Source organism: Ochotona princeps, chromosome 3 (genome assembly GCF_030435755.1).
Source record: "Ochotona princeps isolate mOchPri1 chromosome 3, mOchPri1.hap1, whole genome shotgun sequence".
Taxonomy (NCBI): domain Eukaryota; kingdom Metazoa; phylum Chordata; class Mammalia; order Lagomorpha; family Ochotonidae; genus Ochotona; species Ochotona princeps.
The window spans coordinates 33,527,809-33,553,204 of NC_080834.1; the positions used below are offsets into that span (position 1 = coordinate 33,527,809).

At 44.8% G+C, this 25,396-nt stretch overlaps 2 protein-coding genes across 3 annotated transcripts in view; both read right to left on the minus strand.

The window, feature by feature from the left end:
* MRPS6 (mitochondrial ribosomal protein S6) overlaps positions 1 to 24,275 on the minus strand; it is a 59,010-nt gene extending 34,735 nt beyond the window's left edge. The window contains exon 1 of the mRNA XM_012929504.2: positions 24,149 to 24,275. Coding sequence (XP_012784958.1) covers positions 24,149 to 24,193 — 45 coding nt within the window. The 5' untranslated portion in view covers positions 24,194 to 24,275. The remainder of the gene's footprint in view (positions 1 to 24,148) is intronic.
* On the minus strand, positions 179 to 24,273 carry SLC5A3 (solute carrier family 5 member 3). Of its 2 annotated transcripts, none has more exons than XM_058661670.1 (2): positions 5,651 to 6,271; positions 179 to 4,736 (listed from the first exon to the last, which is right to left on the minus strand). In XM_058661670.1, the coding sequence occupies exon 2, from the start codon at positions 4,413 to 4,415 to the stop codon at positions 2,259 to 2,261; it is 2,157 nt and encodes a 718-aa protein (XP_058517653.1). In that variant the 5' UTR covers positions 4,416 to 4,736; positions 5,651 to 6,271; the 3' UTR covers positions 179 to 2,258. The 2 variants fall into 2 exon arrangements, with proteins under 2 accessions (XP_058517653.1, XP_058517652.1); XM_058661669.1 differs by lacking the exon at positions 5,651 to 6,271 and adding an exon at positions 24,149 to 24,273 and having other exon boundaries at positions 203 to 4,736.
* Positions 24,276 to 25,396: the final 1,121 nt, after the last annotated feature.

Genomic DNA, 25,396 nt, shown 5'->3' on the forward strand with positions numbered 1-25,396 from the left:
GGAGGGAAGGAATCTACACACATAACTCCTATTCATTTATGCCACAAATAGAATAGGAAGGCTGCCTGGCCAATGTATCTGTTCTCACAGATATGTTCAGAATAAAAAGAAAAAAAATTAATTCCTACAACTTAACACCAAATGGGAAACTCCAAGATCCTACAAAGGACCATTTCAAAGAAGAGTTCCTTTGATTAAAAAAAAAAAAAAAAAAAAAAAAAGACAAACCCTTTGTCCATACACATCTGGACAAACCATGAATCCAGATCTGGAGACTGGATTTCTATTCTCCCCCAACAGACTTAGAATTTATAACCCTGGACATGCTATAGCCTTAACTTCTATACATGAAAAAGAAGAAAAGGATGGTCCCTTACCTATTTGGTCCTCAGGTTATAAACTTCAAGAATAACATTGGAGAAAAACAGAAAAAAGGTAACAAGGCACTCTAAGCTCTTCAGAATTACATGCTGTTCATACATGAACCGTTTTTCCATCAACAGGCTCAGTCTTTCAGAAAGTCTCCTGAAGACAGGAAGACATTAAATTACCTGATAATTTCTAAAATCAACTTGGACTAATCAAGTCCATCATAATGAAAACTAGTTCATAGACTACAAGAAAAAATTTAAGTCATCAGGACTGAGTTTTGATTCAAAATCTACAAAAGTATAGGCATCTATAAAAGTAATTTCCCCTAAAGAATATCTTAATAAAGTCATGCAATTTAAAAAGTATCAGAGATTAAACAAAGTCAAAGAAAGTAAATACATAATTAGCTTCCTTCATATTTTAAGGAGGACAAAGGACAAAACACACAGACACAAACTACACAATCTGGAGAGCTTCTCTCTAACATTTTTTGCACCCTGACCTATCCTCATGAAGAGGAAACAGCCTGTGAAAAATAGATTTCCACCATGAAGAATGCAACCAGGAACCAAAACAAGGGCACTACGATTGCAAACAACCTATAACATCTACCATAAGACACACTAACATAAGACACACTACTAAACCCAACAGTTCTTGCTCACAGCACTTCTAACAGGTTATCCATCCTATAGAAAGATTTACTGACCAGCTATCAATGGAAGCGTGCATTCTTTGAGTTTTCTGATATTGATGGCCAGCTAGCATTGTAACAATAAAAATACTGTCTAAGTCATTATAACAATAAAAATATTGAGGCTGTGTAGGATGCAAGTCTTGATGAAAAAACCCAATCAAGGACACAACATGATCTCAGAATTAAATCTGCCTCAAGCCTCAACACATTATGCTCTAATCCAGCAGGGTGACATAGCACACAGAATGTGAGATTCTGAATATACTTTTCAACTGGACCCACTTAAGAAAGCATTTCAAATGACAAGAACACAGCTAGAAAATTACAGAATATGAGCAGTTATGTTTGGTATAAGTTAATCAAACACTGCCCAGGGGGCTAATTCCCAAGCTATATGAACAAACTGAACTGTCAATACAACCCTTACTTCATGTTCTGCCCCAACTAGTCCCATAATCATTTAACAATATAATTATGACATGTAACTTCACAGATGTGATGGTCATTTCAATACAGTTCACTGAAACTTTAAGGTGGTAGTGGGGGAGGAACGGAGAAAAAACAAAAAAAATGGAAATCAGAATATTTCCCCCCCAACATTTTATATACAAGTGGTACAAAAATACCTACAGGAAACATTCTTTCTCTTGGCAATCAGAATTCAGACTCATGCTAACAAAATGAACCTGGCAAACTACCGTCCTGAAACAAGTACAACACAAGCACGTTACACTTTCAGCACACGACCGACTGTACAATGTCTAGGAACTGGCTTTTGTTTTTGAGTAGGCATCACAGAGGCAGGGGAAAAAAACTTAGAAATGAGCAAATCTTCTACTTCAGCATAAAATCTATCAAGACTTAGCAGTGCAAACAGCATATCTTCTTCACGGTATCTTAACATCTATTCTTGCTTAAAAGATCTGTGAGAATTAGTCTTTCCTTACTTTGGTATGGAAAATTTTAAACCACATTTGCACAAGTCAGTCTGTTAAACAAGGTTTGCTTCATTTAAATTGAAGATTTACTTCTTCCATCTCTGGGAAAAATAAAGTCTTGCAAATAGATGATTTTCTGCTAAGTAAAATTTGACTAAAACCTACCGCGTAAACAATGCCTGAGATGCAACAGTCACATAATTTTTTTCCAAAGACCAGTATTTTCTCAAGTGTCTCACCGTATCTTAAGTTCATAAGGAGAAATAGACAAACATGAAAATTCCAAGTGAACACACAGCACAAAGTCCAACGTTGAGTATCAGCTTTACTCTGGGAGTCTCCTCTAACATCTGTAAACAAACAGCCTCCTCCTCCATGAGGTCTCTGAGACTCCTCTTGCTGACACTCTTACTCTTAAAGCCGCAAAACCAGTCTATGAACTTCCAGTAGCGGCTGCCAGCCTCCATTTCCTTCTTTCTCTCTTTCTCTCCCATGAGAGCTGCTTGCCCATTGGAATAAGCATCTACTGGTGTTTCTGCCTCAGAGTGGCCCACGGATGCCACTGGGTTGGCCTCCTCTCGGCAGGTCACCAACAGATTGACGTCTTCTGGCTGAAGGCCTTTGATGCTATCTTCAGATTTCCCATTGGGAATGATGTGGTTGATGGCCTCACTATTCTCACTGCACTTCAGCATGCTCTTCTCCTGCATTTTGTACAGTTCCTCTCTGGCAGAGCAGCTCTCCTTCACCACCAGGTTCTTCTTGGACCAAAAGGTGGTGGTGCGAATCTGCTCCTTCGTGGGAGGTGGGGTGAGGAGGCTAACAATCACAGTAATGAGTCCTGTGATCCAGAACAATGCTGTGGCCACATACATGTAATGGATGTCTTTGATGAAACTGGGTCTCTCATCAGGCTGGTCACATTCCGGGGCACGGTATGTAAAAGCCAGTATCAAACGGACTGCTCCAAGCACAAATCCAGCCATTCCTCCGTAGAAAGCCCCTTGTTCATTGCAGCGCTTCCAGAAAATTGCCAGAAGGAACAGGGCTGCCACCGGAGGTGTCAGGTAATCTGCCACCTCCTGGATGTAAAGGTACATCTGGCCTCCTTGCATCTCCACGATGATCGGCACCCATGCTATGCTGATAACCACCATAAAAGCCACAAATATCCTTCCCACAATCATTAGCTCCCGGGAACTTGCACTCTTGCGGATGAGTTTGTACACATCAAGGGTGAATATGGTACTGGCACTGTTAAAGATAGAGTCCAGGTCACTCATGAGAGCTGCAATCATCACCGCCATCATTAAGCCCCGAAGGCCCACAGGAACCAGCTTCATCACCAGGTGTGGGTAAGCGATATTAGAGCACCCGGCTCTGCTTCCACACACCTGCATGCAGTGCTCTGGGTTGATGCAAGCTAGATCATCAGCAAACAGTATCCTGGAAATCATTCCTGGGACAACTATGATAAACATTGGCAGAAGCTTCAAGAAGCCAGCCATAAGAGTAGAGCCTTTGGCATGAGCAATGTTTTTGGCAGCTAGGACCCTCTGCACGATGACTTGGTCAGCACACCAATACCACACTGAGGCGGGGGTCTGTCCAAGTATGAATCCAGGCCACGGAACATCTTCATCTGTTGGATTCCTCAACATTTTCAAGGCATCTTTCTTAGGCTGGACATTACAAGAATTTGTGTTTGAAAGGTTGTATGTCAACAAAATGGACGTGACGTTGGGTGAGGCCAACATGTACCTTCTCTTAACTTCCTCAAACCCGCCAACCTCCATCATGCTTATAATCATAAGTGTGAGGGCCCCAACAATCATGAGCAGGGCCTGTAAGGTGTCTGTGTAGATCACTGCAACAAGGCCTCCGGTGACAGTCAGTAAAGCAGTCATGCCAATGAGCAGGATGACAGACACATAAAGGTTCCAACCCAAAGACTCCTGGATAAAGAGGGCGCCTGAATACAGATCCACTGAGAGCTTGGTGAAGATATAGAGAATCAGAGACAAGGCTGCAAAGTAGACCTGAATCCTATGGCCACCGAATCGCTTGGACAAGTATTCAGGCATGGTGTATACCCCCGACCGGATGTAAATTGGGATGAAAACCCATCCCAAAAGTTGCAAAAGCAGTAAGGCATTGAACTCCCAAGCACCCACTGCGAATCCGCTTGCCGCTCCAGATCCTGCCAGCCCAATGAAGTGCTCACTCCCAATATTGCTCACAAACAGAGAGGCACCAATGGCTACCCAGGTCATAGAGCGCCCCGCCAGGAAGTATCCACTTACGGTGCTTCTATTAGATTTCCACATGGCAAAAAACCCAATGCACATGACCAGGATAAAATACAGGGCCACTATGGCAATGTCTGCTGTCTCCAGTACAGCCCTCATTCTGGGAACTTGTAAGTATCCAATGACAGAAGTGTCCGACTTTTTATTTACTTATTAGTAACCCCAGCCAAGTCTGTGAACTGGACTACACAGAACAATACAGCAGGTCAAAGTCTTTGTCCTTTGGTTTGCTGTCTCGATGGTGGTGGTTGTGATAAACTTGGAAGGAGACAGTTTAAATTTTCCTCCGCTTCTTAATTGGGATTGAGAACTTAGCTCGTACTCTTAATCCACTCTCCACAAGACCATCAGCATTTACTCAGGTGCTGGAGGAGAAATTCTGAGTTGCAGCTAAGTCTAGTGAAGCCTACTGTACCAACCCTGCAAGGCAGCAAAGACAAAAGACAAAGATTGAATTAGAGAAGGGTCTCACCAAGTGATGAGGAAACTTTCAGTCTAGCAAACACGGCACAAAAGACATTCTTTATAAAAGGGGAGGGGGAGTTCAAAATATACTTTGGTTCCACAGAAAAGGCCACTCTGTAAGATCGCAGCTGACACATCAATGAAAACATTTACATTTCAAACAAAGAACAAAATTTATCACCCTGTGTGGCCCTAACTTCTCCAGTAAATAACTGTTATCATGACATTGCCCTTTCCTGTTAGCCTGGAACAGGCATCAAGATCTTCAAGCACCTCGGGGGGAGGAGGGGAGGTGTGCAAGGGCTGAGGACACCAGCCATTCATAACACAGGCACAGAAATGAATCTTCAAATAGCAGGAGTTTCAAGACTATTTGAGGCTCACTTCATTACCAGTTACAGTTCTGATCAAAAACCAGGTGTTGTGTACTTCCTGTCATCTACTCTCAGGGAATTGAACACAGAAAAGCAAGCATTACTCCGTCTATACAAATCTACTTGCATAGAACTCTCCTCATTGTACATGCATAGTCATCATACAGTAATCCAGAACTCGTGAGATAACCCCTGCCCTGAAGGGAAACCAGACACTCCACACACAAGAAACTAGGACATACAAATTAAAAAACAATGTAAAACTGAGTTTGTTATCCTAGTAATAAGGGATTCAGAACCTAAAAAGAAAATCTTTAAAAGGGGTAAAAATCCTTCCTTTCCTTTTCATCAGGCAGTATTTCCAAGAGAACCTGTGAGAATATAAAGGCACTGACTCAAGGTTTGATTTTTCTTCTTAAAATTTTTACATTTAAGGATACAGAAAACAGGGACAAGAGGAAATGTTTTCTTCAAGATTGAAAAATAATATTATACCTTCCAAACCTCAACAAAACAGTTTCAACCACTGGGTAATAAATCATCTTCATTTATGTAATTTTCAGTCCTGGATTAAGATAACCACTCTGCAAAACAGACATTTAAATTTACCTAAAACCAAGTTTATGAATTTGATAGGCTTTCTCCTGGAAAAGAGAAATTCTGATCTTCAAAGTTAATTATAATTGTAGCTGACAGATCAACATGAAATGCAATTATTACTCAACCTAACACATTGACATCTAGCTCATTTCTCATCAGTACAAACATCACCTTCCAGTGAAAAGTCTGTCCATGCTTGAAAAAGCAGCTGTGTTCTGGTGAAGTCGGGCGTTGTCCTTTGAAACTCAACAGTGAACTACAGATGATACTAATGTCAACTCGTTTCAAAACTGTTCCAAACAGGCCATAGTACTTAAAAACACATTTTACTGGCAAGGAAAAAAAAAGAGCTAGACATAATGCTTAAACATTTACATTCTAGCAAACTGGGTTACTAGGTCTAATTCATAAAGCTGCCCAGATTAAAAAATAAAGTCAATTATATCTTCCTGCCTTTTAAAGTATGAAACACTACAGTAATTATGTTAAGAAAACAGATTAAAGGCCTTCCTGCTAGTGTCAATAGTGCCAGAATAAAGTCATATGCTTAAAGCTGGCAATTTGTATCCTTCAGACCAACCAAATTCTGAAGCTGGTCAATCTCTATCTTCCCTATCCCCCCAAACATGTAAGGTTTTAAGGAAATACATTGACATATTTAAGAACCACCACAAGTTTTCATAAAATCCATCCAAGTGACAAACCTAAATCATTTAAAAGAGTATCTTCAAAGACAACTCCTCAATTTCAATGGATATTGCTACAGGCAGCTACAAAATCCTGCATTCAACAGGGTTTGTCCTGCTACCCAAAACCCAGCCCATACCTTCACAAATATTCCAACTTATCCATCCAAGTAAGCCTAGCCCTCTGCTCACACGACCCTTCCTCCAGGTCTGGCCCTTCCCAGGGCAGTAGTTGAACATGTGTTTCCACAACAGCAACACACCTGAGCAGTTCTGTTTCTGTCTGGAGAGGGGTTAGATGCAGGTTGTGTGCTAGTGGCGGCCCCAGCATTTCTTCAGAGAACCAAGTGCTGCCAATATCAGTTAACTGTCTCTCAATGTAGGAACCAAAGACAGGCGTCATCTTGCGTGCTCTCTGCTGACTGCTCAGAAGGGTTGGGATTCCCACCGAGGGCCTGGCTCCCAACTGTTCCTCCCGCAGCGGAGGCGGCAGGCAACGGCCACGCGCTGGTTGGACTGGAATTCTGGGCTCTCCACTTCCTGTCTATGCCTCCTCAGAGCATTCAAAAACCATGCTGACAGTGCCCTTCTCACTGGATTCTGTTACCAGCCAGTGAATCAGTTTGTACATTTTTTCCAACTTTTAGATTTTCAACAAAATACATTGAGAGACCAGCACCTGGCAACGCTGGGAAAGGAAAAAAAAAAAAAAACCCCAAAGTGGGTCCGTTTTGTTTGTAGAAAGACGTAAAACACTGTAACACAATGCAGCTTGATGTCATACTCTAGTCTCTTAGCAGAGACCATCACAGTCTTGAACCGCAACCTTTCAGAAATATGAATTGTACACACCTTAAAAATGGCTTCAAATAAAATGCACAGGACAAGTTTTTATTTCTTTCTTTTTAAAGAAACAATTTCTCACAAAAATACAATGAACATTCTCCAGAGTTCCTTTACTTGTAGGAGGAAGAATGAATACATATGAAAGAATCTTTTTCTCAGTTAACATGATTTGTTTAAAGAGACAAAGAAACCTCCCATTCCCCAGTTCACTTTCCAAATGTGCCTGGGCTAGCTGAAGTCAGAAACCAGAAACTCAACCCAGGTCTCCTAGAACATAGGTGGCAGGGACCCTCTGAGCCATGACCCACTACTGCACATCCCATATGGCGTGCCTCAGTAGCAAGCCGGAGTTAGCAGCAAAGTTGCATGCTGGTACACCTGGCCCAAACAGTGCCCGGTCACAGCTATTCCCCACGTCTCTCACAGGGCCTGTGAAGCACTTCACTTGTATTCTATATGTACGTACACCTTTTTCACAATCAGATCGGTCTTTGAACTGCGGCATGTGGGACAAGCAACAAGACAGGTACAGTTTGGGGAAACCTAGGAATGGTTCTTCGGCAGTGATTTTTCATTTCCTAAAGGCGACGGCCAAGTTTAGCCAAACCTCTGACACAAAGATGTTCTGAAACATAGCAAATTCCCTCAGTCGAGGGTCTCCTTTTCAGGAATTCGTACTGCTGAGTTTTCCAAAGATTCAGAACACAAACCTGTACTACTTCACGTGCCGAGATGCATCACACCACAAACGAAGCACCTAATGCACTGAACCAACCCAGAAGAGAAAGATCAAACAAATTAGCTGTGACATTCCTACAGGCAAAGCCAAACATGTTAACCAAAACATAATTAGCTACAATGACCAAACCTCTCCTCTACTCTCTACAGGAACCATGGTAACTTGTCTTTCAGGACATATGGTCACTCTAGCTGAAAAAACGGGGAAGCCCCTTACATAAAAACCCAAAAGAGAAAAAAAGGAAAACTCAGACCTCCCAGTTATCACAAACTCAACCACAAAAGTAGACTCAAAGACAGAAGACGATGACCTCAAGAGTGACTAAAATAACAACAGATAAAAGTTCCCATCACCAGACTTCAAGACTTTCTAAAAAGGAAGGTGAGTGCAGGAAGCACACAGACATGTGGGCAGCAAAGCATAGCAACAAGCAGCCAAGCTTTGCAAACTCACCTGTCACACAGCTTCACCTCTGCAAGCCCCATCACCCACCCCCCACCAGCTTCACTGTTGGGTGACATACAGAATTCTCCTAATATTGCCCAGGACAATAGGCAGGTGGTTCCCTAAATGTCAGTTCATTCTGCACAACTGAAATGCATTTCTTTCAACTTAAACTGCCAAATACATGCCAGACATTTTAGAATACTCACAGAAGTTATTTATATAGGAACAAACTAGACAAAATAAACACGGAATTATGTCACAAATGTTTTCAAGAGGCTCTCAAGCATCCATTAACTATTAGCTCCCACTTCCATCACAGCATTTTCTTTTAAAGCATAACGTTTATATAAAATTCTTAGTGCTTTTACACACCTTCACTGTCATACGGAGTGCAAGTCCACTAGAGAGAATTCCACATACATCAAAGACAAACGATGCTTGGTGCAGTGCAAAGCGTGTAGATACTTACACAGGACCAACCACAACCCTCACTTTAAAAATCTGGAGTACACCAGGTAAGACATAAGCAAACCAGATATTCTAATACAATGTGTGTGACCTCCAACCAACCCACCCACCCTCTAAGTAACTGTATGATTGAACAGTCCCTAGAACATGTAGGGAACGTCCCTATTATACATTACATATAACGTATTTACATTTTTTTCTTTCAAGTATACAAAACCCAGACTGAAGTGAAATTGTGTTCAAACTATACTGCCAGGACTTGTAGTTTCTTGTGCGTCATCAGGGTTGGAAGGCTAGGCTGAGTGGAGTCAGGGATTTCAAGCCCCTCTCCCTAAGCCTCTCTGCCAATCAGAGCAGCTCCACTTTGACCCATTTTTCCTATGAGGGATAGAAGAGGAAAGATGGTTCCCACGCAGACCATTTCTTCAAGCAAAATTCTTAATCCCTGGGGCCAGTGGTAGTGCAACACACTGCAGGACGACAGTCAAGTCACTGCTTCAAACGCTGGCATCACATGTCAGAACACTGTTGAGTCTTGCCTGCTGTTTCTAATCCAGCTCCCTGCTAACACCCCTGGGAAGTGGGGGAAGCTAGATGGAGTTCTGGATTCCCACCTCTGGCCCAGCCCAGGCTGTTGCAGCCATTTGAGAAGTGAACTGGAAGACATGAGATACTCCTCTCTCCTTCACTTCTTGTCTCTGCCTTTCAGAAACATCTTTAAAGAGTTTTTTAAAATACCTTATTCACCAGAATAGTTAACTACTAAATTTACCATTTCATCCATAAACACCTCCTCCAGGCTACATTCATTTTAACCTTTCAATATAAAAGCATGTCTCAACCAACAGACTTAAAAACCTCAGAGATGTAAGACCTTTTGAATATGGGGGAACAAATACGCAAACACCACTAGTTTTAAATTGTTGTGAATCCTAGACTGTTACTTAAGGAGTCAGTGTCATGATGTGTCCATGAGGCCTCCACATGTGATGTCAACACTTGCAATCCAGCTCCCTACCAACGGCCTGGGAAAGCGGCCAAAGGTGCTCCAGCCTGAGACCTGATGCCTGACACCTGATGGAACCCCCGCCTCCTGGCCTTGGTCTGTTGGGGCCACGGAAGAATCTCTCTCTGTCCCTCCTTCTGTCATTCTGCCTTTCAAATGAAAGATCTTTCTCTGGCTCTCCTTCTCTCAGTAAATCTGACTTCCCAATAAAAATAAATAAATATTTTTTTAAAAATTTGTGTTCAGAGAAAATACTCAAGATGGATATTAGCAAATGTTAGCAACTTAGACAGCAAACAGCACATGCAATAAAAATGCTGTTGCAATACTGACAACCACATCAATGAGTAGGTACAGGAGGAAAATGAAGAGTTGAAAAGCCAAAGAAGCTCCAGGAATGGGTTTCCTATGAGTACATAAACAGAGCAGAAAGATCTAAATGAGTCAGCTGTAACACCAGCATTTCTGAAGGCTCTCACCATTATTTATTTTTTGCCTTTATTCTATTCAGTGTTAATTAGTCCTTCCACTAGAGAATTAAAAAGAAGTTAAAACTCAAGGCCTGTTCTACACCTGACCTAGTTACCACAGGTTGTATGAAGCTATCTAACCCAAACTGTACCTGCTAAGCCCCACACCTTGAAAACACCAAGTCAGAACAACTAAGTGTATTTCCCACAAATCCAACGGTTGCTAGATCATTCAGGGACCACTGTTACTGAATTAAGTGTTGGTGACCACATTTTGTTTGGAAGTATAAATAATCTGGCTGGCTGGGCTGGCTGTCTCAAATCAGTGACCCTTCCCTTCTCAAGGAAATGGCAACTCAATCACTATTGTTCAAACCAAAGTCTTCCTTGACTGCTTGCTTTCTGTTTAAGCCAGACATTATCAATCTATAAACAGAGCTTGTTGCTGCTTTGCTTGGAATATATCCAGTCCAAATCATCACCCTACCTTGTTAACTGTCCTGCTTTATTTTCTGCAGCACTCAGCACCTAACAAACTCTAAAACTTTTTTGCTCTTTCTCCTGACTAGCAGAACATGAGCTCCATGAGGAGAGTTCTTGTCTGTATTCTTTACTGATGTGCCCTATGTCCTGACACAATTTTTGCAGGTACTCAAATGTTTGCCAAATAAAAGAATAAAATGTTAATAACTAAATGCCTTATTATGATTGTTAAACTTAATACCCTATACAATCATTAATAGCTGCTTAAGAATAGTGTATTAGAATGGCTGAGAGATGGTGAAATTGGCAGCATTTCAGAACTATCCAAGCACCTGGACAGAACCCTCAGAATATGTGCACACGGAGACTCGGGGTTGACATGAGGTGGCGGGCGGTTCCTCATCCCTGGGCACTGGGCATGTGGAAAGTTGTGAGTGGTTTCCCCCTTTGTCTCTCCCCTTCCCCCATGAACAACAAGAAATAGCAAATTTGGAAGCATGAGTTCACCTAATTTTCCCTAAACTCGATCCTTCCCACCTTGATCAACCATTTAATCACTATTTTTAAAAAAATTTTTTAAAGAATGTTATATTAAACAATTAAAAAAATCATTTCAAAAAAACAATGACTGAGAGAATAAAGCTATTCCCCCAAACTCAAATTGCTCTAAATAAGGGTATGTGAAATGAATCAGATTAGGGAAGGATTCTCTTAGATCAGATAAAAATCTCCAGAAGCCATGATGCAGGGTTTTTAAAAGCCTGTATCTGGAGACATCATATCCTCACATCTAAGTACAACAGGGCCTACTTGCCTCAACATACAGCTCCATGCTTGTCCACTGCAGGGTCAACACACAGTTCACAGGGCGCTGTGATGTGTGTGGATTTCCCATCCACGTGTTCATCTCATGGCAGTATCCATCAGGCCGAAACAGGCAAGCAGCACTTTCCCTTCGGCTTACTCTACACAAAACAACCTGCTGAAGGCAACTTACACAGAATTTCTCTCGCCTCTACCTTTACACCACGTTTACTTCAATACGCCCATAAAACTAGATACTTAGAGAACTTAGCATTCACCAAACACAATGAGTCCAGCACTCACTATTTTTTATAACCCATGTGCAAAACCCACTTAAGTCTTGCCCCCCCCCAAAAAAAGCGTAACTATCTCCAATTGAACACACTCTTGGAGGACACTAACAGAGCACAGGAACATCCCATATGAAGAATGCACCCCTTTACAACATTTTGCAGGAAAACTCAACTAACTGATACAGAAGGAATGAGATGAGGAAATCACGTGCAACTTTCAGTGCCTCTAGGCAAGGATTACAAGAATGCCAAAAGCCCTTCAGGGGAAAGGATGATGCGAAACTAAAACAGACAGGCGTTGGACTTGGAAGTTCAGATGCCCATGGGAACACCCACACCCCACACCAGAGTGCCTGGCTGCAAGTTCTACCACCTCAAATTCCACTTGGATTCCAGTTTCTGGAATCAGGACCTAGAAGGCAACAGGGATGGCTCCAAGTGGTGGCACCTCTGCTGCCCACGAGATGCGACTGGACCAAGTTCTCAGCATCCAGTCCTGCCCCAGTTACTGCAGGCGCTGGAGAGGACAAGAGCCCTGCCTGTTCTGGTCTCACTCTTCCCGAGTACAAATCTGACACGGATGGCTATCTATATCCCCTAAAAATTAAACTTCTATGTAAAAGGCAGACCAAGTGCCTCTGGATGTGCCACTTGAGTGTCCTTTTCCAAAACAAAGACCAAATCGGAAACGTTAATCAAACTTCTACCTATCAGTCTACACAATATACTTGAGTTGAAACACAAGTGAAACACACAGGAAACAATTAACCAAAGGTGGGGCATGGGGGGGGCGTGAGGGTAAGAAACGTACCATAAAAAGATTAAAAAGGCCAATTAAGTAAATAGAACCTGTGGACCTATACACATTCAAAATTCAAATCAGCTAACTACAGAAGAGACAACTCAAGAAATCTGAACAGAATAGTAGAGGTTAAACCATTGTAGTTAGGTGACTAAGGCACTCTGCTTTGGTTTTGCAGTCCTCAGCTTTAGATGCACATTAAATAATTACAAGTGAAATATTATATAGTGCAGCAATAACCTGATTCAGAACCATCACAGACGATGACTTTAGCACGCTACTCCACAGATCTCGCAGCACAAGAAACAGGGTCATTTATGATGTGACAACTTGTGGTTGTCCCAAAAACCAAATGACTGCTGTAACAATCCCATCAGTGGGATAAACTGATACACCTTGCCAGGAGATGCCCTGACAATCCCTTGGAATCCTCTTGCCAACAATGTTTAATCTCTCTCTCGTCATGAGAAAGCAACTACATATTACAGATAAAGGGAGAAGTTCTGCCAAATTGTGGGCCCATGCTCTTCAACTGGCGCTGTCAATGACAAACACTTTAAAACCACTCCAGGGGATTCAACAACTAAACCTAGGAATCCCAACTGGACACTGGAGAAAAAACTCAAAAGTATGGCTAGAATAATACCTTAAATGTTTTTTAAGATTTATTTTTATTGGAAAGGCAGTTTTACAGAGAAGTCAAGACAGAGAGAGGCTCTCCATCTGTTGGTTCACTACCCGACTGGCTGCAATGGCCGCAGCTGAGCAATGAGCTTCTTCCAGGTCTCCTACATGGGTGCAGGAGTCCAAGGACTTAGGTCATTCTCCACTGCTTTCCCAGACACATTAGCAAGGAGCTGGATTGGAAGTGGAGCAGCCAGGACTCAAACTGGCATCCCATAAGCTGCAGATTAGCTAACTGAGCCAAACTACTGGTCCCTAATACCATAAATTCTCACATCATGACTGCGAAATAACATTATAGCATTATCAGTTGAGTGTGAAAGTCATATTGTGGTTGGGATAGAGGGTTTATCCCTAAGATGAAAAACATATCAAGATGCTGCCAACTCAAATGATTCAAATAAAACAATGATAAAAACAATTATGGCGAGTTCTAACAATCAGCACGTTTAAGCAGAAAGCATACAAGTGTTAAATGAACAGTTTTAACAATTTCCACTTTTTAAAGGGAAGAGTGGAAGGGCCAGTGTCACCACAGCAAGCTCAGCCTCCACCTAAGACACTGGTGTCTCAAGTGGGTGCTGATTGAAGTCCTGGTTGCTCCACTTCCGATCCGGCTCCCTGATAATGGCCTGGGAAAGCAGCAGAAGATGGCCCAGGTGCTTGAGTCCCCGCACCCGTGTGGGAGACCCAGAAGAGGCTCCAGGCTCCTGGCTTTGGACTGGCCCAGCCCCAGCCGTTGCAGCCATTTGAGGAGTGAACCAGCAGACGGAGTATCACTCTCTGTACCTCTGCCTGTCAAACAAGAACAAAACGAACCTTAAGAAAAAGAGGAGAAGGGGGTGGAGATAAAGTAAGACTAATAAACAGTGATGAACTATTGAAGAAATGGGTACAATTCAGATTCATCATCCAACACTTTATTTTTAGAAATGCCTGAGTCTATGCCTTAACCCTCCCTTCTATAAAATGGGAAAGACATGTACCTCAAGGCAACATCAAGAGAGGTTACTAAGTGAAAAGGCCTACATAGGTGCTGCAAGCACTTAGCCCAGCGTTCAGATGCCACTGCCGCTTCACAGTGCCTGCTTACAATACCAGCTTCACCTTCAAGACAGCAGGTGACAGCTCACATTCCTGGGTACCATGGCATGCATATTGAAGACCTATATGGATTCCTGACTCACAGCAACACATGGAAGTTCTGTCTCAAGTAAGTAGTGATTAAGAGCTTTCTTTACAAAATCCTGTAGGAAAACACCCAGGCATTCAACAATTACACGTTAGTTCTTTCAGGTAAGGCTTGAGGAGGACCTCAGGAGAGGAAAGGCTGCTGACCTGAACAGCTGCTAATACAGCGCCGAGAAGGCCTGCTCACAACTTCAGCTTCTGCCCCAAGCTGATGGCCAAGACTTGCACTCACAGCCCCTTCTGCCTTGCTTGGCCACCTGAACTAAAATGGAACCTAGCTTGTTTCGTCCCCATCCTACTTTGGTTTTCTTTACCACATTTGCTAGTTCATCTCGCTAACTTGACTGTTAACACAGGGAAAGCTGAACTTTGACCTTACCAACAGGTAAGGTCATATGGGTAGCACTCACTGGCCCCCAGCAGACACTAAAGCAGCTGTGAGTCAGCTCCTCCGCTCTGACCTGCACTGTTAACTACCGCACATACTCTTCTTTATAGCTGCAGCCATCGGCAGCATGACTTCTAGTTAGAGACTGCCTTGGAACACTGGCTTGTGACCCTTCCACTTTCGTGTCTTCATTATCTATTCAAATATATACCTTAAATACACATGTACACAGATCCGTCTGCAGGAAAACAATGCTAAGACCCTCCACATGTAACTCAATTCCATCAGCCACTCTCCCTCAAAGGCCAACCACAGTAACACAAGCAAGAAAATCAACTTTCTGGTTCACTGTCACATTTTTTCTCATTCTATTTGTTTCAAAAATCTTGTGTTCCTAAAAGAATAGATTATAAATGTTTCTCCTTGTTTTTCCATGTGATGTGAGGCAGAAATCTTAAACACAGCACTCTAATTCTCTAAGAAGGCTAAGCAATGAACAAGAGTCTGAAAGTGGGATGTTTCCATTTGGTTGGAAAATTCAAACCTAGCATTTTCCACCATTTTAAGAAGTAGAAAACATGATCAAACAGGTAACTTGGGCACTATTTGGAAAGACTGGTAGAAATTATTCCAATCGACTCTTCGGGAACATCAAAGAGTCCTAGATTATGAATGTGGATAGATTTTCCTATTTAGATACTGCAAGCAGGAGGACATAAAAATCCGGACAAACCAATGCAGAACGGCTTCTTCCGAACACCAGAAGACAGGACATCTGGAAATTACAAGCAGCATCCACTGATTTCAACCTAATCAGCTATCAATACTTACACAGAAAATTACACAGAGACTGAGTTTTTGAAAGCCCTTGGCCCTTGCATTGTGTCAAACAAACATTGCTACCAAGATGGTCAGTCCTTGAGGGACCTCATGCTTCAGGCTTCAATTGCTTTCTTATGTGACAGCTAACAAGACAGAGGCAAGCAGTACACCAAGACACAAATGACAAAACCCAGTCAATAATCAAGTCACTTTACTTACTTAAAAGGGCTAAGCAATTTTAAAAGCAAGCAAAAATTTAAGTATTCCTTTCCTGTAACATGACTGGCAAATACCCTAACCCTCACATAAAAATCCCCTTCACTCTGAATCACTGCCACAGGGAACCTGAACATAAACTGAAACAGACCAGTTATCTGGGACCCATTGTGCAGGGATGGGGACCGGGAAAATGGAAAAGGGACAGTAACTTGGCTTTTCTTCTATGAAGACATAAAGCATGGCCAAATACAAAAATGTATCTCCTACCCCTTACTCTACACTGTTGAGTAAAAAGGCACATGAATTTCTTTCATGGTAATACTTTATTTCAAAACCATAGGTAATGCTAACTACTGTGAACTCCAGATATACCTTGCTCAGCAAATGCCATTTTCCAAACAAAGCAATCTTATAGAACAGTATTTCAAACTCCTAAGAGATTAATAAAGTAGGTGTAAATTATTACCGTAAGCCATCATCCAAAGAATAAAAAATGAACTAAAACCAATTTTTGACAAAGTTTACATGCTGGAAAGCACACTTCAGCCAATGCAACTTTGAAGCCTCAACATCTTAGACAAAAAAAAAAAAAAAAAAAATCATCAAACAGTCTAAAACCAAGAGCTGATACTACTGTCAAGAACTGAACATACTTGACATTTACTGAGAAACTACATACCCCACAGTAAACCAGTGACCAACTGACAAGGTGGGGTTTTTAGACATGCTAAAGGGGTTTAAAGCAAGTCTAAAGCCAACCTTCTAAATCATACCAAAGACTGGCTAAACCTGATCCACAGATATCTAAATAATTAGTGATGTCTAAATAATTAGTTTCCAACTTCTTAAAAATCAGATTCCCTATAAAACCTAAATTTCTGGGACTCTGACAGAAAGAACTGATCACACCAGGCCTTCAATCCCCAATCTGGAGTGGAATACCAAGCATAAACACCACTATCCCAGTACTTACTGAGCAAGGAATTTCCTTCAGGTTTGACTCAGTCTAACATTCTAATCAAGCAAATTTACAAACGGTTTCTGGAGTCTTTTTATCAATGAAGTGGGAATAGTGAAAAGGAGGCAATAAAATGCCCTAACTCGGCTGAGATCACAAGCTACATGAACGCCATGCCTCCTGTGCCGCAGTACCACTTCACTTTCAGGATCCCTCCAAAGGCTCATTCCTACTTTACAAAGGAGAACTGGGAATCCAAAATGGTTAGGTTCCCCTAAGTAGATTTAAATAAATAAATAGCAAATAAAAGGCTTATCAATTTGCATTCCTTCTTATCTCTTCTGTTATTTCACCATAACACCAATTTTTTTCATCCCACATTCTTTTATTCATTGGCAAAACACAAAAAGCAAAGCACAAGCAGAGACAGGAGCCTTTAGGGGATCCCAGTAAACATTTACAGAGCATCCTCCTTCTGCTACTCCTTCTCCCAAACTTGTATCAACCCTACTTACTTCTTTTTTTTTTTTAAGATTTATTTATTTTATTACAAAGTCAGATAGACAGAGAGGAGGAGAGACAGAGAGGAAGATCTTCCATCCGATGGTTCACTCCCCAAGAAGCCAGGAACCAGGAACCTCTTCCAGGTCTCCCACTAGGGGGCAGGAACCCAAAGCTTTGGGCCGTCCTTTCCCAGGCCACAAGCAGGGAGCTGGATGGGAAGTGGAGCTGCCGGGATTAGAACCGGCGCCCATATGGGATCCCAGGCATGTTCAAGGCAAGGACTTTAGCCACTAGGCCAGGATGCCGGGCCCAGCCCTACTTACTTCTAAGGCTACTTTAGTGGCTCACTTTATCAAGTACTTCCCCCAAGAATCCAATTTCAAGGGAAAAAAAAAAAAAGCACTCATCAGTTCACACAGCACTTTGATACTTAAATTATAATAAAAAAATTACCTGCCATTCAACAATCTTGGAATCAACACAATGTCTGGCAAAATGTGAGGCACGGTCCAAGCACAGTGCGCCGACTTGAAGGCAACCTATCAGCACAAGGCCAGCAGTCTGACCTATCAGAACTGTTTTGAGATAAGAACAGTAATTCTCTCAAGGCAGTTAACCCACGCAAACGTACAGCAGAGAACAGAAAGGCTTAAGAGCAGATCCCTAAAAATTGGCAATCTAGCAAAGGAGGTTAAGATGCATTCACCAATCTAGTAACACAAAACAGACTGTGACCCATGTGGCGAGGAACAGAAAACCAACCAGTGGCCAAGGATAGATCATACTCTATACTCCTCATAGTGTAGGTTCCTCGATTAATGTGCCAAATGGCAGGTTTTCATGGAGTTAAGGTGGTCACATGGAAAGACAGGACTTCCAAAGAAGTAGTGATAAAAGTAATAAAACAAAAAAGGGGAATGGAATTGATAAAGACCTGCAACTGTTTTATTTGGTATATGGAATGAAGTGTGAAAGAAACTGAGAAGAGGTGGCTAAAAAATAGATAAAATAGATTAAATGTGTTTCAAAGGCAGCCTTGGATGCCAGACCCCATTGTGAATATTTGAGACAGAGATAAACTATGTGTTAGCCAAGTGCCAATACAGTCAACTAGCACAGAGATCAGAAAGTCATCACTCTAAAAGGTCTTGCTATGATTTCCTGGCTACAAACGCAACTCAGACTGCACTAGGACACAATCAAATTAAAACGCCAACTAGGGTGTCCACATTCCCCAACAGGGAGCCAATTCCAGTCCTAGCTATTGTACACTTGATACAGCTTCCTGTTTTCACTTCTGGGAGGCAGCAGATGGTGGCGCAAGTACTTGAGTTTCTGCCACCCATGTGAGACATGGATGGAGTTCTTGGCTACTGCAGACAAGTGGTGTAGGCATCTGAAAAGTGAGCCAATGGATGGATGAGCTGCCACTCGCTGTCACTCTGTATTTGAAAAATATAAGCCTTCTTAAAGTATGCATTCAGAGTCCAGCACAATGGCATATCAACTAAGATCAGAGAGCTGGATTAACTGTCCTTCCCCAAAGTCCTGAGCACTTTTTCCTCTAGACGAATCGCTAACTCACAAGTATTTGACTGACTCCTTACATCTGGTTCCCCTAACTGTGTCTGGTCACACTTGAAGAGTAGTGCTTTCTTAAAAGGAGTGCAAAAAGTACTCTCCTCTTGAATAGCTGCTCAAAATGCAAGCCAGTACCTAAGCGGGAAAGTTTGACAAAACTTAACATCGTATAAAATACTAATCATACCAAAGTATTTCACCATCCTCTCTACTCTTTATCTTAATGTTACAATGTTTCGGTAATTTGTGTTTGTTTTAGATGGGTTATATCACAAATATAAGTTTGAGCATTAGATGAAAAATGCTACTCTAGCATTTCATTGTCTTTCAAAGTCTTTCTTCTTTAAACTGATCTGATAATCTGGAAAGTTGAGAGGACTCAATAGCAATATGTGTAAGTAACAGACATAACCTAGATCTTAAAAACTTACAAAGGTCAGATTTGAATGTGAATCATAAAAAGCAGCAATGAATTAGTGCAGAATGTCAACTTCCAGCAAGCACACTTCACACACACAAACCATGTGCACCATGCGTGGGTGAAGGACTCCTCACCCCTAAGCCACTCCTGGCACTTGAGCTGTGGCTCAGGGGCAGAACAGACTCCTTCTTCAATCACTTGCTGCTCCACAATGAGCTGGAACCCAAGAAAACGGTAACACCAAATGAGAACATAAATGAGAACATAACATTGCCCACAGGCTAAATGTCGCCCAGCTCCCAGCAGACAAGGTGTAAGTACATTATCCTATACAAGCTGAGCTGTCCACAGGGGGTGGAGAAGACACCAACAGGCTTGCTCACCTGACAGAAAAGTTTCCATTAACTGACAACGCAAATTTCACTACCCCTACTTATCAAACGCTACGAAGGGAACCGAGTTACAGACACCTAGAGTTGGCCAGCTCCACAGTAGAGTTCATCAGTATCCTAACCTCCACACACAATCTAGATAAAAACGCAAGTGTTGTACAGGCATTACTGTCAGAGGACCCTAACTTGAATACAGCTCAAAAACTTCTGCCAGGTTTTCTAATCAGACAAGCTTGAGGGAAGAGAAACTTGACACTCCTCTGTGCACAAGAGAAAATCTATCGTCTTCCTAGTTTTCAGAACACGACCACTACATTCCTCCATCTAAAAGCTGCTCACCTACAAAGAACTATTTCGATGAGTATTAAACATAACCGGTTTTTATTAAGACTAATGAGCATAAAATGACGCCATCTTTTTAAAACAGGAACATAAGATGCCCAAAGCAGCTCTCTACTTCGTTTCCATGAGGTCAGAGGAACACCCTCAGGAGATACAAACGCTGCTCACCTAACCTGCATTCATTTTCCATTTAAGCCAGTTACTATATCAACCATTCACCTTAGATCTTCACGTAAAAATTCTTGAGAGGCAATCAGGAAAGATTTCCCAGTTAGATTTAGAAGTTTAACTAAGAGAAGTTACCTAAAAAGTTCATGGAGATTATAGATAAGGAAGAATACTACATGAGGCTTTCCATTTTTTGCAGCAAAATAAACTTGACCTTTACTTTCATTTTCCCACAAACTTTTTTAAGGCCCTCTCACGCCAACTGTGTTAATCTGAGCAGTGCAGAACTACCAAGCTCCTACAGAAATCCAACACACCCACACATACAAGTGTATTTTTAAAATCCCTCATCCTATACCTGCCCCGGGCCTGAGGGTTTTACACAAATCTCCACAGCTTTCCCTGGACTGCTCTACTGTACTAGCGTCATCACTCAGGGACTGACAAGTCTGGTCGCTTTGTTTTACCCAGCTGACATGTACTACCAATCTTTGAAACCCAATTACAAAGTGCAGTCGGAGGACAGGAGCCTTTCCAGGTGTCGGCGGCAGAGCTCACCTAGGACGTGCACGGCCCCTTCTCTCTCTTCGGCAGAGGTCCCACTGCAGGGAGACAGGGCGCAGGCGGAGAGCACTCACCAGCTCACAGGCCATCCGTTTCTCTCGCAGTTGTGGGGCAAGGTCCTCCTCAGACGGAGCCGAGAATGCCCTGGGCATCTGCAGCCTGGGTCTTTCTTTCCTCTGCATCTACGTCCTTCCACAGGGTGCTCTGATACCATGTTCTCCAGCTATGGGCAAAACCTCTTCCAATGCTACCTGAGCGACGTGCAACAGGACTCAGAAACGGTTTTCCTTCTGGAGATCCTTCTGTAAGTCTGGGCTAAGACTGGTCTACACAACTACCATGTCAAGTGGCTTATCTTCAAAGGCCAGGTTTCACAACATTGATTACACATCACCATGTCACATTTCTGAAATTAACCATACGTACCTACTTTTTGTCCTGAAGTAGGGAGAACACAGAAAGGGTAACTTTTTTTTAAAAGTGCACATTAAAATTCAAGCTATACAATACCTGTACATGTCTTCTTGGGAAGGCTGGTGTCTACATAAATATATACAAACGTAAATGCACAACCTTGGAAGAGCCATGGACGCACACTGATCATAATCAACTCTCAATTACAAACAGAAACAGCATCTGAACCGGGTGCCTGCTGAACACATAACCCGTACTTCAGTGAGGACACACTGCACGCTACCCTCTCAAACACAACACCACTCAGGGACCAGGGCCCCGCAGCATCAAATGCTGGGACTGCCTCAACATAGTATCCAGATTTTAAATTTAGAAACTGTAACTTCAGTTTTTTAAAACCAAGCTAGAGATAAAATAATAATAATAATAATAACAATGGTGTTGGTTGGGGGGAGGAGGACCACCTTCCTTCCAAGGAGATTAAGACTGCCCCTTAGGGTCAGAGCACCCCAGAAAACAGTGTGCTACAAGGGAGCCCCAAGGGTGCAGAAAACTACCCAGCAACTTCTGAGGCTGCTCTAATAAAAGTTGTCAAACACAGCAAGGACCTGCAGAAAGAGGAGTGGGAATAAATAAAGGACCCATTTAAAACCTTGAAGGAAGTGCCACTGTCCCAAGCAGGGGCCTAGGCAGCTTCCCCCAGGGCTTCAGAGGGGTGCACTCACCATAGTATTCTAACAAACCCCAAGAACATAACCTCCCCAAGTAGAAAGCAAAGTCACCAAAATCTGTCCCTAAGGGAAGTTTTTAACAAGAACTAAGCGGGCGTCTACACAGCGGTCCAGGAGCTCCTCACACAGCTTGGCCAGGGCTTCCTTCTCCGACCTCTCCCGTCCCTCCCCTCCACTGAGCTGCTCACTTTCTTTTCTGCTCTCCTCCCACCCTCCCTCCGCCCACTGCACCCTAAACCCAGGGCAAGAATTTCAAGTACATTTTTTTAACCAATCTGCACGTGCCTTGTGAAAGCTGTATGCCCTACAACCAGAGTCTGAATCCTGGCTGTTACAGTATACCAAAAAAAAAAAAAAAAAAAAAAAAAATCCACTAGCATAGTTAAGGAGACACATGTAACTAGCATACTGTAGCCATGTTAATCAAGACAGCTGGCAAAGCTATCCAAAGCAGTATTCAAGGCTCAAGAGGACATTATGCCAGGGGGTGGCTCTTGGAGCCAGTGATCACCTGCAAGCTCCCCAAGGAAGATAAACAAAAGAAATTTCAGTAACCACATTTCCCACGTCCTGTAACATCGACTAAAAAGGTATGCCTTAAACGGATAGCTTAACCAAGCCTCCTACACTAAAACCGATCTATGGATAACTTTTTCCATTATCCCTACTTGTCGTAAGCGGTGTAACACTCGTGTAAGGTTAAGACAGCCAAGAAACCCGGACCACCAAGGCCAGTCCTGACCTCTCCCCAGGACTGAGAGAGGCAGCAGGTGCTGGGCAGCCCCTCCGAAGCAGGTGAGCAGCCACTGGCGTCCTTTCTCCAGCAGCAAGGTACAACGCTACTGCCAGTTTTCCAGAAGCCCGGCAGGCCATCCCAGGCTTCATTCTGTTTCCACGCAACTTGGTGAGCGGGTCCTCTTGGAGGCTGCCCCCAAAGCCTGATTCAAACACAACTGTGCGTCCACCTCCTGCCCTGGAAACAAACCATGCTTTCCCAACTTCAGATCGTAGTACAATCATTTTTATTTTTAAATATACCGGGAGTGGGGTGGGTGGAAGGAGGAGATTAGGGGAGGCGGGGAAAGCAGCATACTCCACGCTCTACGTTACCAAACTCACGGAAGCATTGGGGATTTCGGCGACGAGCTGAGGAGCACCTGACTCACACAAGAGGACGAAGGAAGAGCTGCCTCCGGCCGCGCGGGGGCCCCTGTCCTGGGCCACACCATCCCCTGAGATGAACGGGCTGCTGGTTGGCTCAGCATCCCTGCAAACCTGAAACCCCTACCTCACCATCGCACAGACGCGGGGATGGGGGGACAGGAAAGGGTCTTCCGAAGGCGCAAGCTAGGCCACACCTGGATGAATGAAACTGGGCTAGGGGCGTCAGGCGCAGAGCGGTCGCTGAAGTCAAAAAAAGAGAAGTCACAGGACTGGGGTGGGTTTGGGTTTTTTGGGGTTTTTTTCTTTCCTTAATGAAGAGCAGGGGGTAGGTTGCTCAGAGAACTGCACAAACACGCTTTGCAGGACCGTTTTATTGAGCGCCGACGTCCCGGGGAGGCCGAGGCGGGCGGCGGAGGCCGGCAGCGGCGGCGGTGGAGGCGGCGGCGGCGGCGACGAGCAGCTTCACGAGGCGGGGGCCGGGCTGGACGCTCGCGCGTGACCTTCCGGGCGACTCCCGCGGGCCCGAGTCGGGGTCGCGGGCCGCCCCCACCCCCCACACCCCCCTCCGCCCGCCCGGCCGTGTGCGAGGCACACCCTCGCCGCGCCACGCCGCGCGCCGGGCACACCCCCGCTCCCGCGCGCACGCGGCCGGGCCCTCCGCGTGGACGCCCGCCCGCCCCCCGGCCGCGTGCGCGCGGGGAGGCCCGGGGCAGGGGTGGAGGAGGTGAGGGCGGCGGCGGCGGCCTAGCTGCGCTGGGGACGCCCGCGCGGGAAGACGGGGAGCTCTCGGGGTAAAGGTCACTTACCCGCTGCATGGCTTTCAGGATCAAAGCCAGCTCGTAGCGGGGCATGCCCGGATCTCTCAGCGCGCGGCGGCGCGGGACGCGGAGGGGCGGGGACGGCAGGAAGAGGAAATAAAATCAAATTGAAAAAAAAAAGACCTCAGGGCCACCTGGGCCGGACAGCTCCCGGGCGGCGACAACGCTCCCGGGCCGCGCGAGCCCGGGCTTAAAGGAGCTGGCAGCTGCGCAGAAGCTCGGCACGCCCCTCGCGCGCCCCGCCTCCGCGCCACCCCGCCCGCGGCGGTCCCCCACTCCCGCCCACCCTGCGCCCCCTGCCCTCCCAGCCCGAGGCCGGCCGTTCCTCCGGGACAGAAGACCGACGGGGGGCCACGGCCGGGGCGGAGGCCGAGGGGGCGCGCCGCTTCCTCGCGGCCCTACCCCCGCCGCGCCTGCTACCTACGGCTCGCGAACCGGCTGGAACTTTCCATGCCTCCTGGGCGGCGAGTGCGCGTGCGCCGCGGTGCGGCCTTGGTCGGGGTGTGTGTGTGTGTGTGTGTGTGTGTGCTCGCGCGCGGGGGGAGGAGAGAGAGCGAGCGAGCGCGGGAGCGAGCCAACCCCTCGCCCGCGATTCTAGCCTGAGGAGGGCGGGTCGCAGGCGGGCGGCGCGAGTGGGTCCGCAGCGGTTCCGGCTCGGGAGCAGCCCCGAGGCCTGGTCCCCGGAGGCTCCGCGCAGCCGTAGGCTCTGGTGCGTCTGTCTGAGGGACTTGTATGCGCGGACGCCTACGAGAACGAGGCCGGGTCGGCCCGGCGCGATTCGGGCATGAGTGGGTTGTGTGCGCCCAGCCTGCCCCCGCGCGTGGTTGCCAAGAGCAGACCAACACTTCGACTTTGGCCGGTTTTCTTTAACGTGTTTGTTCGGCGTGCGTTAAAAAGGGCTCGCTGAGCACCTGGGAGACCGTTTAGCACCCATCTGGGATCAGGAGGGAGGTGAGGCAGAAGGGATCTACATCCCGCACCCAAGCTTTGCGCAGAGCCGGCCTCGTGCCACTAGCCCTGCTAAAATGTGATTTTTCTTTCTCCCGCTCCGCCCCCGGGGGGGGGGGGGGGAGCCTGCAGCTGCTGTCGGGTTGAAAGGGGCTGTAAGTGAAATGTTTGTCAACTTTGAAGTGCTTTTAAGGGTACCGGATGAAGTTTGCGGCGCACTTAGGATCCCTGTGCCCTGTAGCATTTCTCAGGGTGGTGCTGTGACCTAAGCGCCATTAGCCCCAATGC

What these genes read in the sequence shown, in the direction of transcription:
- SLC5A3 (XM_058661670.1), bottom strand. Translation starts at nt 4,415, where the DNA reads ATGAGGGCTGTACTGGAGACAGCAGACATTGCCATAGTGGCCCTGTAT.